Source organism: Saimiri boliviensis, chromosome 8 (assembly GCF_048565385.1).
Source record: "Saimiri boliviensis isolate mSaiBol1 chromosome 8, mSaiBol1.pri, whole genome shotgun sequence".
NCBI classification, from domain to species: domain Eukaryota; kingdom Metazoa; phylum Chordata; class Mammalia; order Primates; family Cebidae; genus Saimiri; species Saimiri boliviensis.
In genome coordinates, this window is record NC_133456.1 from 52454481 (window position 1) to 52471485 (window position 17005).

Sequence of the window (17005 nt, forward strand, 5' to 3'; positions counted from 1 at the left end):
GAGACCAGCCTGGGCAACATGGTAAAACCCCATCTCTACTAAAAATATGAAAATTAGCCTGGTGTGGTGGCATGTGCCTGTAATCCCTGGTACTTGGAGGGCTAAGGTAGGAGGATTGCCTGAGCCTGGGAGGCAGAGCTGAGATCACGCACTCCAGCCTCAGTGGCAGAGTGAGACTCTGTTTCAAAAAAGAAGAAAAGAATGATAGAAATTACACAGAAGTGGTATTGCCAGTGATTGTTTAGGAATGTAAGTGTGAGGGACTGTGTTGGCCAAGAGTTTTCTGTGGTTTGGGATGAATAGGACATAGAGTTTGCATTCTATGTAATGTGTAAGGAGCAAGGAGAGAAACAAGACACTGAGAGTCCGTCCTGTACCCAAGGGCTTCCCAGAGTGGATACTGACTTTAATTGAACATGTGGCCTATAGCGTCAACCTTCTCAATATTTTTTTTCCATTAACAGGACTTCCAGGTCTTTAAGATCCCCCACCATCCCTGGCTGGGCCGCCCCCTTTTGGGGCCCCATGAAATTATTCTTACTTGCAACTCTGGTTCCTCTGGCCAGCCACCAGAGCTCTGCAATAAAAGCATTATGTTGATGGAGAGAAGGCATGTCTGATCCATCTCTGCTTTGGCTTAAAACCCTGCAGTAGTTTCTACTGCCCTTAGAACTAAAATCCGTATCGTTATTTCAGCCTCCAAGGCCCTGGCAGCATTTGCCTTCCAATTCTCCATCTTAGTTCTCCTCCCTCTCATTCTTGGACTCCCACTGATTTGATGGTCTCCGACCTGAACACCCTTCTTCTCCCAGTGTCTGCCTGGCTAACCCCCCTTCATCCTTCAACACTTGCCTTCACTGGGGAGCTCATGGATACCTGGGCTTGGAGAGCTCCCTGTGCTTCCCCTGGTGCCACATTCATTGTATTCTAGTTATTTGTTCATGTGCCCACCTTGCCTCCTTTAAAAAACTCCTCCCCATGGCACAGCAGTGCTCCTGTCTGATGTACTGCTGTGTCCCCAGCCCCTTGTACCAGGCCTGTGCACAGTGGGGGCTTGGTAAGAATCTAACCTTAAAAAAAAAAAAAAATGGAGCAGGAGGTTAAGAAAATGGCCTGGCACAGCTAGGAAGGCACTGTATAAACAGCAAAGGGCTCTGTGGTGTTTTTTTTCTTTTTTCTTTTTTGAGACGGAGTCCTGTTCTGTTGCCCAGGCTGGAGTGCAGTGGCGCAATCTTGGCTCACTGCAATACACTCTGCCTTTCAGGTTTAAGCAGTTCTCCGCCTCAGCCTCCCAAGTAGCTGGGATTACAGGCGCCCACCACCACACCTGGCTAATTTTTTTGTATTTTTAGTAGAGACGGGGTTTCACCATTTGGCCAGGCTGGTCTTGAACTCCTGACCTCGTGATTCACCCTCCTCCGCCTCCCAAAATGCTGAGATTACAGGCATGAGCCACTGCGCCCTGCCTGATATGGTAGTTTTTAATCAGAGTGTGTTTCACCTACTTGACTCTGTCTTCTTACCCGTGAGCTGGGGATACATCAGGTCCCACCTGTGACACAGGCCTGTGTGTGAAACAAAGAAGGTGGTCAACATAAAATGCATTAGAGGAAATTCAATGAAACGCATCATAACACACTTCCTCCTAATTCGAGAGTCTTGCCTCTTTAAAAATCTGCTCCCACAGCCAATTCTTTCTTCCCTACTCAGCCTACCTTCTCTCACCTGGAAACTCAGCCCGATTAGCTCTGCATTTAGTCCATCGTGCAGAGGGACGCTCGGGGCTGGGTGAACACTGGCCTCATTTTTGCAGCGCAGGAGAAATCCTTGCTGGGCTCGAGTCAGCCTGCAGCCAGTGTTCGATTTTTCAAGGGGCTTCTCCCTGTGGTCACAGATGACCTTTGCTTTTTCGCGGCCCGCCTCTGCGCACCTGTGCTCTTCCCAGCCCCAGCACCCTACGCGAGCTTCATTTGGGCCACCTGGCACGTTCCAGGCGTCTTCCCACAGTGGAAGGGAAGATAGGGTCTTCTGCTGAGGTTCCCGGGGACTTCTGAAGATATTCGGGGCCTGGAGAAGTGGAGGAAGGAGCTGCCTTGTTAACAGGTATTGGCTGACCAGAGAAAATCCTGAACTATTTGGCAGGCTTTCCCTGCTAACCTCTAGATTGTGATTGCTAATTACATACGTGCTCTGGGAAGAGGGTGAGGTGTGGCTTCCTGTCTTTAGGAAAGAAGATAGGAGCTTTTGGAAGGCTCTGGGGTAGGTGGTGGGATCAAAGGAAAAACTGGAGAAGCAGATTTTAGGAAAAACAGGATCTCTGGGGATCAGTGTGGTGGGAGCCCACGGGCAGAAGCACCCCGGTGCTCCTGCTGGGATACGCTGTTGCTCAGTCTTAAGAGTCGGTGGTTGAGATTCCAGGGTGAGACCCCATTGTCCCGGCTTTGGTGCCACTTCCCTGGCCAGAGCAGGGAGCCCACACTCTGATGATTGTCCCACCGTGACTGTATCTGTTAGGGAAAGGTGGTTTCCCAAAGCAGAATCGGGGTGTAGTTGTTACTACAGGAAGGGGTAACGGATCCTGAGCAGCAAAGAACAGATGGCCATGATAGTCACAGCCAGTTCTCCTAGTTATCCTGGTGAAATCCATCATGCTGGCCCTCCTGCCCTTGCGCTAGAGAACCTGAGAGGCTCTTGGACAGCCATCCCATCCTGCTTCTTTCAGAGACTTGAGCACATGTCCTCCGCGCATTCAAAGGCCCTTCTGGTTCGGTCATGTTCTTGGAGTAAAGCTGGAATGTCTGTGTCTTCTGTATGGCTGTCTTTAAAAACACCTTGAACTCTGTCTGTAAATCCATTATCACTGCCAATTACAAAATGCAGCGCACAGAAAAGGCCCTGCGTGTGTGTTGGGTCGGGGTAGGAAACAGTAAGGGCTGCAGACTCCTGTTACGGCACAGCCCAGCGCAAGTGCCCCAGTTCTCCAGAAACCACCCAAAACTGGAACAGAACCCTGCGTCATATTCTGGCTCCCACCTCCACTAACCTCTGTCCTCTAACTGGGATGATTTCTCTTGGCAGCAGAAAAAAACACCTCTGGAATGATAAGCCGCCCTGCTCCAGGGAGGATGGAGTGGATCATCCCTCTGATTGTGGTATCAGCCTTGACCTTCGTGTGCCTCATCCTTCTCATTGCTGTGCTCGTTTATTGGAGGTAAGCCAGGCGGCACCTACAGAGTAGATATGGGGGCCAGATGCTGGCCAGGGTTTTGCTCGTGGGTGGGGAATCCCATGGCCTCTGCGTTCAGGAAGGTGAGACAGGTGGAGTGTTTCTCGTCTTGCCACCTGGGAGACCCTCGTGTCTCTGTTACACGATGGCAGGACCAGAGCCACTTTGGAAATCAAGGCACTTATGGTAGGCTTCTGGGATTTATTACCAAAGAGGCTTTTGTTTGAGAATCAGGGAGATCCAAGTTTAAATCCCAGCTCTGCTACTTGCTAAATCCAAATCCCATGACCATGTTGAATGTTAGTTTCAGAACCAGCAACATGAGTTAGTAAGTCATAGCATTTGCAGTTTTTCTGAAATGATGCTTTACTTTGTCGTAGCCACGCAGTAACTCCTCTTTACCTTCGAATTTTTTTCCATAGTCTTTTGCTGACAATTAAATGGGATGATAGGAAAACATTTAGCACTTGATGTGGTATTTAATACGTGGAAGATTAAAATGGCAGAAGCTATCCTGGTTCTCACTGCTGCTCATGGGAGGCCGGATTGCAGCCTGTTTAGAAGCGTTTCTTCAGCTGGAGCATCTCCGCCAGTTCAGCTGAGTGACTCCATCAGGCCCACTTGTTGGCCTGGGTGCCTTCAGCTCTCAGACTAACATGGGAGGCTTCTGCCTTTTATCCGACAGGCTTCAGCAGTGAGAAACAGGTGTCATATTTTCATCTCTCCCTCCCTTCTTTCCATTCATTCAATTAAATTTGAGCCCATTCCGTGTCCCAATCTTCTAGGCACAAGTGATTTCTGAAAAAGTGAGCCGAACAGATAAGAGAGTCCTTGCTTTCACGGAGCTTACATTTTAGTGGAGGAGGCAGCCGATCAGCAAAGCAAGTGACTAAAACGTGGAATTTCTAAGACGGTAGTAAGTGGATAATGGAGAAAACTAAATCTGGACAGGAGACGGGCCTGTGGGGGACTAGGAGAATGTTCTGAGTGGTCAAGAAGATGATACCTGAGTAAGGACCTAAAGGAGGAGGGAACCCAATGGGCACCACCTGTGGCAAGTTCCAAGTAGAGAAAACAGCACGTGCAGAGGCCCTGAGGCAGGGACATGCCTGGTGTGTACCAGCAACAGCCAGAGGTCAGTGGGGCTGAGACGTGAGTACGGGGGTACGGTGGCAGAAGCAGGTATCAGAAACGGGTCATGCACAGCCTTGTGGGCCATTGCTAATGCATCGCCTTTCACTCGAAGATGAGTAGGATGTGGTACAGAAGAATGTTGTAATTTGACTTCAAGATTATTCGGCTGCTGTGTTAAATACAGACTGAAGAGGAGCAGTGGCAGAATCGGAGACCACTGGGGAGACCGCTGGACTAGATCAAGGAGGACATGATTGTGGCTCAGATGCAGGTAGCAGTGCAGGTGGTGATCATTCATTGCTTATAGATCAATTCTGAAGGTGGGAGCAATAGAACCTGCTGGCAGCTTGGCTGTGTGTCCTCGGGTCTGTTCCTAATTGGCTGGAACAGGAGAATAAGGAAGGAAGTCATCTCAGGTTTCCCCAGACATCTTAAGGTACCCATAAGTACTTCAGTGCTGCAGGCCAGCCAGATTATGAAGTGTGTTGTATTTCGGGGTGAGCATAGGAATGCTAGACTCACCTCCATGTCTTCCTTTCTTCAGGAAAAAGTGTTTTGCAAATAGGTTTGAAGCCTATGGGTAAATTGGAGGCCATCTAGTGTGAGTTTAACTAATCAGCTGAGGTTAACAAAGGTCAGTACGCCTATCTCTTGGCTCTGCTCAGCACTGTGGGGTTTTAGTCTCAGACCGTCACCACAGGGGAGCAGAGAAGCTGCCACAGCATAAAGAAACACCTTGTACCCAGCAATTCTAGCAAAACCCTCCCAACTGTTTCTGACTGGCCCACTTGGATCCTCTCCCCGCCCCTAACTGGATCGCCGTGGCCAAGAAAGACCATGGGGCTAAACAAGCATCAATACCAGGCCGGCCAAAACATGAATATTGACTGTAAGTTTCTTATGGGGAAGGGCTACGTCACATAGCAAACAGCTTTAAAATCCTTCCATTCCAGTGTATTTTCCCTTTAGAAAATGACAAGTGTTTATACTTCTGAAAAACTCAGTCCAAATGGAAAATAGGAATTGAACAATAGCTTAATATTTCCTGTCTGAAATATTTTTTACGATGTTTATTATATATGTGTATTTCTTCAAAAGCTTGGTTTAAAGTAACCAGAGCTTTAAACTTCATCCAACAGAGGCTGGACTTGAGTTTCTACCAAATTCCTAATCCCAGTAGCACAAAAAATGAATGTGAAGAAAATTCTTATAGAGTGAGGAAAGTAAAATTAAATTATGGTAAGATGAATGAGTTGGCTAAGCATACAGCCTAGTGGGGACAAGGAACTTTTCGCAGTCCAACTTTTAAAAAATTATTATTAATGTGAAAGAAGGAAGCATTGGGGAGCTGACATAGAAAACTGGTAAATACAGAGGAGCCGTGTGTTCCCCTTTGGCAATGCAGTTACTTAGCTGGAGCAATAGCACATCTCTTCTGCCTTTTGAGGCTCAGTAAGACTGGACGGATTGGCAAACGGACTTGACATAAGTAGAGCATTCAGGCAGATCACAGCCTTCTGGATCATTTCCTCAGGCGGCAGGCCTGGCACCGGGAGGTTCACACCTGCTCACGGTGGCAGCATTTTCTACCACAACCAAGAACTGGCCCTTTGTGGTTATTGTTCTGATATTTGAGAGTGTTCACTCTGGGTTGTTGGTAACTACAATTTAATAGGTTCATGACAGAGTGGAAAACTAAACTCAAGGTCTCAGAATTCTGTCTCTTCCAAGTCTCCTGCTGTACAGTGGTGTTAGTGCTAATGTTCATTGAGTCCTTTTTGAGTGCCAGGCACTGTGGTAAACCCTTGGGTGGCACCATCTCACACAACAGATTTGTATGGTAGGTGCTATCACTGTCCTTTCTTTTTGACCCATATTCTTTGACCAAGGAAGAGAAAGAGAACTCAGATTTGTTGAATGCCTGCCGTGGGCCAGAGATCTGGCAATATCATCGCCCACTGTGTTGGTCAGAAGCCTTTTCTGTCACAAAAATTTTTGTGGTCAAAAATGGATTTTCGTTGACAAAAATCCATTTCAAAATGCCTTAAGCTTAGGGGGAAAAAAAAGTTTGATTCATGGAATTGCGAAGGTCAGAAGCACTGGGCTTCACTGGAGTTGGAGGCTGGAGCATCAGGACTTGGCTGGCTTGGTCTGTCTGTGTTTCTCTTGCCCTCGGTCCCTGGGATCTGCTCTCCGTGTGGTCGTCTTGCTCAGGCAGGCCCTCTGCCTCTTTCCACAGAGCAGCCTCTGGCCATGTTAGACTTATATGCCTCCAGCCCAGTGGAAAGGGAATCTTTCTCCTCTAATAGTTCCACTGAAGTCTCACCATGGTATCTCTTATTACTGACTTATGTCATTTGTCCATCCCTGGAGTCATCCAGTGGCCAAAAGAATAGAACAGTCTTGTCAGGCCTAGGTCTTTTATTTAACTCTGGAGCCCAGAAGGAGGATCGGTGCCGTTGTCATCAGAACCTTGGACTGAATCCAAGCAAGGGGTGATTTCCCAAAGGACCATCGAGACCTAAACAATTGAGTAGGAAGTTCATTCATGAAGCTCTTTCTGTTGCATGTGCACTGGAGCCATTTTCAGCTTCCTATCATATGATTTTTACAGAGTTCCTGCCATGCATCCTGGTGGGCCTAGAGATTTAGAGACAAGGTCCCGTGGCCCTCACAGTCCATTGGAAGAGGCAGACGAGTAAATATAATAAGAGTATGGGGAGTATTTGGAGAAATGTAAATCCAACTTGTTATCACAGCACATAGGAAGGGCTTCGGCCCAGCCTGGAATGGGGGTTGGGAGTCAGGGAAAGCTCCCTGGAGGACCCAATGTCCAAGCTGGGCCTTGAAGCCCAGCAGCTGTAAGCCAGATGAAGAGGGTGTGGAAGAATGAGGCTGTGGCGGAAAAGCCTGGCCTACTGCAAGCAAATACATGTGGCTCGGTGGTGTTGGAGCAGATCATGAGGACCTCACCGAAGGGACACGTGCCTTACCCTGAGGATGGTGGAAAGGCATTGAATGAGCCAAACTGCAGGAGGGCAAGATCCAAAAGAAACACTACTGTGTCCAGAGACTGTAACGTGGGCCTAGAGTCACACAGCTTGGATTTGGAGCCACGGTGCAGCACACTGTCTATCTGTGCAGCTGTGGGACATGCTTCCCACCAGCAGTGCCATCATCTCTCAAGATGTGAATTTGTTTTGGGGAGATTTTTATAACCTTATTTTGTATATAAAGCACAGATATACCTATGCCTACATAGCACTGTGCGTTCGTGGTACTGAAATTGGCACTGGGCAGTTAGGGGGAAAAGGTCTCAAAGGGCCACCTTAGAGGAGCGGCCAGTGAAAAGCAGGTTGAGAAACGCTGCCTTAGACAACGACTTCTTCACCAACTTCAGTTTCCTCATCTGCAAAATACATAGTTAAGAAATGGGCCACAAGCTCACCTGAGGATCCAGTGCAAGTGATGGAAAATGCTTGTCCTGGTGCCTGGCTCCTGGTGAATATGCAGGCATTACCTGTGTTATACCAGATCTGACGTTAGGGAAAAATGGAAAATACAACTCTGGGTCCTGGTACACCTCAAATGAAGTTGTTTTTTAATAAAATCAAATGCACAGATCCAAATGAATTTTGTCCTTTAAATGTCATCACATTGTATCGCTGTACACAGCTTGCAATATGTCCATTGCATACAACATGCTTGAAAATAACTTTTGGAATTTCTTTACAGAGTTCATTCTTTTGAAGAATCTCAGTTGCGCAAAGTATTTATCCTAGAAATAGATAAAAGTCATCTGTTTGGAGCTAAATATAGCATAAATGTAGGTTAACCAACTGAGCAGAAACACTTTGGAACAAGAAAGGAAAGGGGTGACTATCAAGTTAATGAAATTGGTTTGGGTGATGATCCTGATAGACCTTAAAGGCAGTTCCAGAGGAGGACATTCCTGAGTAACTGGGTTAAAGGCATGACCCCATTCCCTTCCCCAACCCCAGGAAACAACTCTGAAACCCAGCGGCCAGCCTGACTAATTCCCAGTCGGCTGTATTAGAGAAAGCTTCATTGCTGCTGCAGCAGACATACCTAGCACCCCAGTGGCTTCATAGCACACAGAGGCTTACTTATCACCCATGTGAGGGCTGATAGGGTTGGGCAGCCCTCTTCCACTGGTGATTTCTCTTTGTGGAGCATGTAGCTCCCAAATTGCTGTAGCAGGGAAAGAGAAGTCAGAAAGGCACTGAGCTCTCAACTGCTTGGCCTTAAAGTGGAACCCTTCACTCCTTCGTTCACCACTGGCTACAGATGGTCAAACAGCCCCAAGAACACAGATCACGTAGGTGGAACATGTGGGTGGGTGTTAAACACTGCCATAGTATTATTAAATATTTAGACCCATTGGCATCATTGATTTATGTATATATTTCCTGAAAGGAAGAACTTTGGAGACCAATCATTAGTCTATTTGAAATTTGGCCGAAACTGAAAACTATGAGTAGAAACCTTGGATACCTGTATGTCCGAGAGACCTCAGATATCAGTCTCATCGGGGACTATTTGAGCCGTGTTTTTATAGGCAGCAACATGGATCTTTGGGGGAGACATTTATTCTAAAATGTTTTAACTGAGATGTTTCAGGTAGGATGTACAGGTAGGTTGAATGGCCCTTGCAAAGGTCTGCCTTGAAGAGCGGTAGGAACCAGACTCTGTCATAACACAGAAGTTGCTATCGAACTAGGAAGTAATGTATGCAAAGTGATTTTGGACAAGGGGCAGGGTTGTGAGGCAGATACTAAAAATGAAATCAACTAATAGTTACAGCTTTACTGGCACCCTATTGTGTGCCTTATAAAGATTGCAGTCCATATCAACCATGTAGTGGTTCAGAGCTATTGGAAATAAGGAGAAAGAAATCAATTCGAAAGTCTTCGAAGTGTGCCGTTTTGGCCTATTACTTAAGATAGTAGTAAAACACACCTTTTGAATTGCGACAGTCAAAGATTGCGTTCCAGGAGCTCCACATCTTGGACAAGAGAAGCTGTTTATACGGCACTAATGTGCCGATGTTCCTGAAAAGACTTGGAGCAGCCCAGCTGCTGCCACTCAGAGGAGGAAAATTTCTGGAAGGTTTCTTTTTGATTTGCATAATTTGAGCTTCATGGTGGGAGAGAAGCCACGTGCCCAGGGTCCAATCAGTGTGCTGGGGGTGCAGCTGGTTTCTGAGCTGTGCCGTAGAATACTGTATCTACTATGAGCAAGGCATTTCTGTCTGCTCAGAATTGTATTACAAAGATATCTTTAATTTTTTTTTTTTTCTATAATCCTGAGGGACGTTGCTTAGAAGGTAGTTCTTATTGCTCTGATGAGTAATGTCTCACCCCTGAAATGGCTTTTTACATCTGAAAAGGCTTTGTATATCTAAAGGTTCTTAAGCAAAGAACCTTCTTTTTTTTAGAGATGGAGCTTCACTTTTGTTGCCTAGGTATTTTGTAGTGCAATGGTGCGATCTGGACTCACTGCAACCTTCACCTCCTGGGTTCAAGCAATTCTCCTGCCTCAGCCTCCTGCATATCTGGGATTATAGGCGCCTACCACCACACCTGGCTAATTTTTGTATTTTTAGTAGAAACAGAGTTTCGCCATGTTGCCCAGGCTGGTCTCAAACTCCTGACCTCAGGTGATCCACCTGCTTGGGCCTCCCAAAGTGCTGGGATTACAGGCATGAGCCACTGCGCCCGGCCAAGCAAAGAACCTTTTATGACTATTTATCATACTAGATACACCCCTACCTAATTAGTATACAAATCCTAGGAAATAATTAGTATTATGTTCATTTTGCAGATCAGAAAACTGTGGCTTAGTAAGATCATGTGACATGCCCAAGACACAGTGTTAATTTTTGGTGGACTGTGGATTTGAACCCAGCCAATTTGATTTCATAGTCCACTGTCTTAACCAGTATGTTATCTTGTCCAGAGGAGTAGTAGTGTGCCTGGAGGCATATACTTCCCTCCACAGCCTACTTTTATAGTGTGTGTCAAAAACACACTCCAGGAAAAGGGGATGTCTCCGCTGCTGTACGTGGCGGTAGTAAGGCCAGATATAAATCATCCTTTGTTTTGGATTTGCCAAAATCACGTGGAAGAAAACTTAAAATATCCACAAGTTTCACGTGTTCTAGAAGCTGACTCGTGGCATTCACTCAGTTACATCTCCATTATTTGAGAGGATTTTGATGTTGAATAATCTAACCTATTTGGTCTTAGTCCCAGCTGATCAGTGCTAGTTTTCTTGATACTAAATATAATATCTTATTGACCATACCTCTAGCCTGGAAAAAGGCTTTCCAAAAGTATAAAGCAGTTTTAATTCTCAAATTCAGCTAGGGCTGAGCGAACAGCAGATTCTGGAACAGAAAACTGGAAACTCTCTAAGTGGGAATTGTAACATCTGACCCAGGTTTGTTAAAATTTGGTAGGAGAAGGATTTCACACTCTGATCTGGTAGATTCACTTCAGCACATGACCGAGCCATCTGTAAATTCTGTGGTAAGTCAGTCAACACCAATTTAGCCATGTATGCAAATAGGAAAAGGTCTCTCTTTTATTTGAAGTCCCATCTTTAGAGTTTCAGAAATTTTGCCATGTGTTGGTGCCTCCTCATTAAGAATGCTGTTCATGAAAACAAGTGAGTTTTGTTGACATTGCAATTTTTTTCTTCCCTGGATGTTCAGTGGGAGACAGAGTGTAATAAATATGAAGGGATGCAAACCGCGAATGTGTGGGGGATTTGTGTTGGCATAATGGAGGCTCGGGCAAACAAACAGATGCATGCGAGAGTCGAGGGTGGCATGTGCTAACACCCCTCTCTTGCTTGAGGGATGACTGACCACATGTGCCTCGCTGGAACGCAGATCCCTCCTGTATTGCCGCCGTAGCAACAATGACACCAGAGCTGCTGTGAGCCCAGGCACGTGCTCTTCACCCATCTGCTCTAGCAGCCGACGCTTCTGAGTCTACTTGACGATGATTGGATTTTGGTATAGGTGTTTGTCCCCTTTTCACCCCAGCAAAGTCACAAAGGAGACGGGTGTCCTAAGAATGATTTCTCCCATGCAGGTGACTGTGAAGATATAGGAAAGGGGAAACGCCCCTGTTAATGGCAATAACCAGCAATAATGGCTGAATGAATACAGAGAACACCTTATGTTATTGAATCCTCCAGCAGCCATGCGTGGTAGGCAAGGCGCATCAGGGCGAGCATCATCCTTGTCCCAAGAGAGGAAAGAGTTTCCTGAAGGGGGAATGACTTGTCCAGGATCAAACAGCCTGTAAGTTTTGGAATTTCTCAGACTTAGGGTTTTGGGTCTTTTGTTGACATAAGACCCTTTATGGCTGGCCTCTTGACTCCTGTTAGTTCATTCAACATTTCTTAAGCATCTGGTTAGTTCCAGGCACTAGAGAGCCATTGAGGGGACAGAGTTCCTGCATTTAAGGGGCTCAGACCTTACAGGAAGAAACGAGCAGGTGAACCAAGGTTATCCCAAATAGAGGTTGAAAACTGGTGATCTCCAGACCAGTTTCATTTACCTGACATGTTTTTTAAATCTTGAATTATTTAGAAAATAGATTTGAGGAAAAACCTCAGTTGTCTGGCTTCTTGTGATAAACTGGAAAATTTAACAACATTGTTCTCAGATTCCCTTGTGTCGTTGGTGGCTGGATGGAGCCATGGTGGCCCATTGTCGAGAGGCACCCCCTTGCCAGTTTGCCAGTCTCTGCCCTTCCCGCTGTTCCTTGCCTGTTTGGCCCTGTGGGTGGTTGAATTTGCATTCCCCTGGGTTGCCACAGTGATCAAGGAAAATAGCGTGTTCTGCGAGGGACTCTGACCACAGCCAGGGTTAGGTGAGAAGGAGAGGGAGCCAAGAAGAATTTCTTGGAGGAGAGAATGTTTGGGCTGTATTTTTTTACAAAACAAAGAAAAAGGAGAAGTGCTCCAAGCAGAGGTCGCTGTGTAGGAGATGACCCAGGAACACTGGATCACGGCGCGTTCATTGTTTCTTAGGGCAAACTCTGCCAAAGTGCCCTTCCTTCATGCAAAGAAAAGTCCACTCTTAGGAGTACAATCTGATTCTTTACTGGAAGATTCTACATGTGCAAAGGCACTGGGTCAGTCCTAGTTGCTGAGTGTCCTTTTAATGCTGAGGGAGAGATTGAGAATCTAAAAGGTAGGTGTATAGAAAACTTTCTCTAATCTGGAAAACTCTGAGCTTCTAAGTCATTATTTGTAGTGGGTTTGTGTGATCACCTTTATCTTTTCTACCAACAGACCATTTACTGGACCACAGGTATTCTGGCATCATTTTTTTCCTTTAAAACTGGTGAGTCTGCCATTCTTTTCTTTTTGGAACCCGTATCTGTGGCCATATTTCAAGACTTTTTTTTAATCATTAGGAATGATTTTTACAATTCAGCTTTTCAAAGCTTGACAATGTGTCAAGCCATTGGGGAGAGCTCAGGCGCATTCTGTGATGCCAAAATATGGCTCGCCTCAGAGGGTTTGAGTTTACGATGACACCGTGTTGTTAAACTTATCTTGCTCTGAGATGCTAAAAGGGATGGGGGCAGGGAGTCTTTTGAGGTCCCCAGCTGTTCTTGGAGGTGGTCACCTCTTTTTTTTTCTTTCTCCATGTGACTGTAGTTGGAGGTCTGGTTCACATGGCAGCTAAAGCTGCCGGTTCTAGGCAACTTTTTGCTCAATAACTGTTTCCCAAATGGCTACTCAGGGGCCTTTCAGAATTCACGAGAGCTGTCAGTTGTTATAGTAACCGCCCCCCTGCTGTCGAGTCGGCCCTGAGATGCCAATGGAAGCTCTTGGAACTAGCCAACACATAGTCATTAGACAAAAGCAGAAAGAGATTCACTGCTAAAGGTTGCCAGTTAAACATGCTCCATGATACTTAAAAAGCTGGACTGATTCTGTTAGGGAAGCGGTGGGTGGGTAAGTTTTTAAACTGAGCTCATTTTTCAGGAAAGGGAAACTCCTTGTGTGTTCAGTCTATTCTAGGTAACAACCATCTTTCTTTGGATTTCTCAGAATTAACTGCCTTCTCCCCCCAGGGTGGATTATGTCTGTTCTGCTGGTTTGCTCAGGTGGCCTCAAATATCTCAATTATTCAAGATATTAGGTATTGATTGTGTGGCATTTGCTTCTCAGCGAAAGTGTTGTCAGTTTACGGGTGGTAGTTTTAAGCGCCTGTGATTGTGTGTGAGGAAAAGCTGCGGGGATAGCCGGCTCCGCTCCAAAATTCCTGAAAGAGTGAATCTGGCAGAATTCAGAGTAGGGCTAAGGGTTGAGAAAAAGTCTAAATATTTTAGGAAGCTGCAAATTTCAAGTTTTTATGAGAATTTGTAAAAACATTCCAACACACTCATGATTTCTTCAGATTAATGTTCCTAGCCACACTGAGTAGATCCATGATGTTTGTAGGACAGTTGTAGTTCCGGAATGCACTCAAAAGAGGGAGACAGGAAGTTCTGTGTTACAGCAATCCCTCCCCCCCTTTTCAATCGCCTTCCAAGTTTGACTTCTCAAAGTTGAGGTTCCGGTGCCAAGCACTTTTACCCAACATGGAGTCTCATAATTAACACAGTACTTGAAAGCTTGAATTAAGGGTCAAGAAAATCTGACACTCAAGAATTAGAGAATGTTCATTCCTAGAAGTAAAAAAACCACCAGTGGACTCAATAGTTAACCAAATGTTTACTCCTTTGGAATTACATACCTGGCTTCAGAATTCAGTGTGGGATTCAACAGAGCTTCCAAAAAAGAGAACTTCCATATAGCTGAGTTTGTCATTGCTATTTTACCAACAGAGCTTGGAAAGAATAGGAATCATTTCAGTGTGAAATCCTATAGCCCAGCTGGTTTAGGAGACTAAATATAATTAAATAAATACTTCAAGTGTTCTTGTGTGACAGAAGTGCATCTTTCAAATTCTGTAGCCAAGTCTCAGATGCTACAGTTATTTAAGTTTTAAGGGGAAACTAAATATAGGACTTAATATATAGTAATAACTTGCCAACTGCTGTTCCCATCTCCCTTAGGTGCCTCTCCTATTTATTCTGCAATCTGTATTGTGAATTAGGAACATGTTTGTTCTGAGATGAGAGGAAAGCATGGGGTAGAAGACAAAACCCCAGATTTGTCTAATGGCACCAGAATCAGAGACATTTGTGGCGGAAGGGAAGACCAAATGATCCCCAAGTTCTGTTTACTCCAATGATATTTTAAACCATTCTGTTTGCCAGGGCAGTGTGTCAAAGGTGGAAGAGTGGGGATATGAATGACAAGGGTCATCACTGTGTTTGCGATATCCCAGCTTTCCATTAACACCAGGGTAACAGAGGCTGCGAACATGTAAAGATGACTTACAAGAGTAAAGTTCCCACTGGGTATTTCTTACCTCACCGTAAAAGCTGTTCATAAAGTCCAGACCCCTTTGTGTATAAGCATCCTCTTTTGAAAATGTCATTAACGAGGCCTGATGACGGGGTCTGTCTGTGTTAGAGGGGAGGGGAGGGCGTTTGTATGGGACTCTTGGTGGCCGATTGAAAATACTGTATTCTACACCTGTTCTCTTTTGTTTTTTGTCCATTTAGAGGGTGTAACAAAATAAAGTCCAAGGGCTTTCCCAGACGTTTCCGTGAAGTGCCTTCTTCTGGGGAGAGAGGAGAGAAGGGGAGCAGGTGAGGGGCGGTCAAGCTTAAGTGGGGGGCGTCTTGATGGCCGGGACTGGCTTGCCGAATTTTTGTTTTGTTGCCATGGGGATGAAAGTCTTGTAGATGGCATAGTGCTGAAGCTCACCTGTTCTACCTGAATTCCCAAAAGTAAGACTTGCAAATATCAATTCAGCTTGTGTGTAGCTGGGAGCAATGAAAGTATGTCCTGTGTGTGCTTGCTTTGCTTTATTTTGCAGTTTTGGGGGGTTATTTGTTTCTGGGTGTATGTACTGCGGGTGCTCTATGTGTGTCTGTATGTGTATTGCATCCACCTTCTTTCCAAACTTTCAGATACTTGCATGTTTTTGAGCTTTAAAAATAAACATATAATGCATGCATTTGGCCTTATGTGAAAAATACCTCTTAGAAACCTAAATTTGTAGATAAGTTAGGGATGAAGACGAGGAAGGGGGGAGAGAAGTGAGCAAACACGGATGTACTATGTGTTTTTCCCTAAGAATGGTGAAATGTTTTTTGAAAGAGGACACACATATGCGTTCTGGATGGTTTGAATACTTGGAAAAATTATTGTCCTAGAAACATTTGTAATAAATGTTTGAAAGTCATGACTGTACAGTCTTAATCACCACACTTGAATCTCTTGATAATATTTCTGTAAGGCCTGTCTTAGGCAAACTCTATTTAATATTAATATCTTTTAATATTAAAATGCTAATTAGACTCATTCACTAATTCATATTATGTCACGAGCAGTCCCTTTTTACTTTCAATGAACCAATTTATAGGATTTATGTCAGAATTTTTATATGGAATGATTCATCTCCATTGGTTGTGGGTAAATCAGAGCACTAAGACAAAATTTTCGATATCCAGTTATTGTGATCAGATAAACCTAGGAAATCTGAGAAGGTATAGTTTAGGATTATGACAGATTAATGAGAAGGTACGTGATCTATTTTCTTTTATACTGTACGGTGCAATTTTGGCCTTGTAGGGAAAGCAGTAACTGCTAACATTGGTAACTAAATTATTCTGTGATCTCTTTTTGCTTATGAATGTCTTCACTTTCTAATATGTTTTCAAAACTCTTAGAAACTGAAATAGGAACTTCTCTGTATAGTTTTGGATTCAAAGACTAATCTTACGAGGGGAAGACTTTGGACGTCATTTAAATGCCTAAGCGTCATACCTTAGTCCGTTATAAATAAATGTTGTGTTTTTGATTGTAACATGTTCAAAGAGCCAGCAGCACCTTATCAGTATCACAAAGGTAAATGCACATCCCATTTCATGTCCTCCCCAGAAGTGATGCTGTAGCCTGCCAGACTATTTCTTTTTATGTATCTGGACCCCCACACGTCAGTGGTCCCATTGTAGACATATTTTGGATCATAAGAAAGATGCCCCAGTCCCTCTGGTATCTTCTCTGCTGCTCAGTGAGGGAAGCACTCACTGTCAGTTTCATCTAGGTCTAGGAGTTGGGAACCATCTTGGGAAACTACAAGTATTTATGGAATCCCTCTGATTGTAAATGGTATCATTTACTTTTTAAAATAGTGTAGTAGCTTAAAAGACAGACTTTGGCTTAGGGAGATATGGGTTCTAACCAAAGCTCTGCCACATCCTGGCCCTATGGTTAGGAAGGGCCCATAGGGCCTCTGGTGCCTTATCTAGAAAATGAGTCTAATGATAGCTCCTTTTCATGAGGTTGTTGTGAAGATTAAATGGGGGTAATATATGTAAAATGCTTAGTGTGTGAAATATATTAACCCCTTGAGAAGATGTGGAAATTCAGGCTCTGAGAAGTTGTCACTTGGCTGGGCCACTCTGCCTAAGTGGCTGCCTTGGGACTCCACTGCAGCAGCGTGGGTCCTGAGCGGTACCCCTTCTCAGGGCTCCA

The 17005-nt window shown here is 44.9% G+C and overlaps 1 protein-coding gene across 3 annotated transcripts in view; it reads left to right on the top strand.

Annotated features, from left to right (window-relative positions):
* PTPRG (protein tyrosine phosphatase receptor type G) overlaps window positions 1–17005 on the top strand; it is a 777462-nt gene that overhangs the window by 694187 nt on the left and 66270 nt on the right. The window contains exons 13-14 of one of the 3 annotated variants that reach the window (XM_039477294.2): window positions 3079–3211; window positions 15025–15111. In XM_039477294.2, coding sequence (XP_039333228.1) covers window positions 3079–3211; window positions 15025–15111 — 220 coding nt within the window. The remainder of the gene's footprint in view (window positions 1–3078; window positions 3212–15024; window positions 15112–17005) is intronic. The other 2 variants (XM_039477295.2, XM_039477296.2) reach the window with 2 other exon arrangements.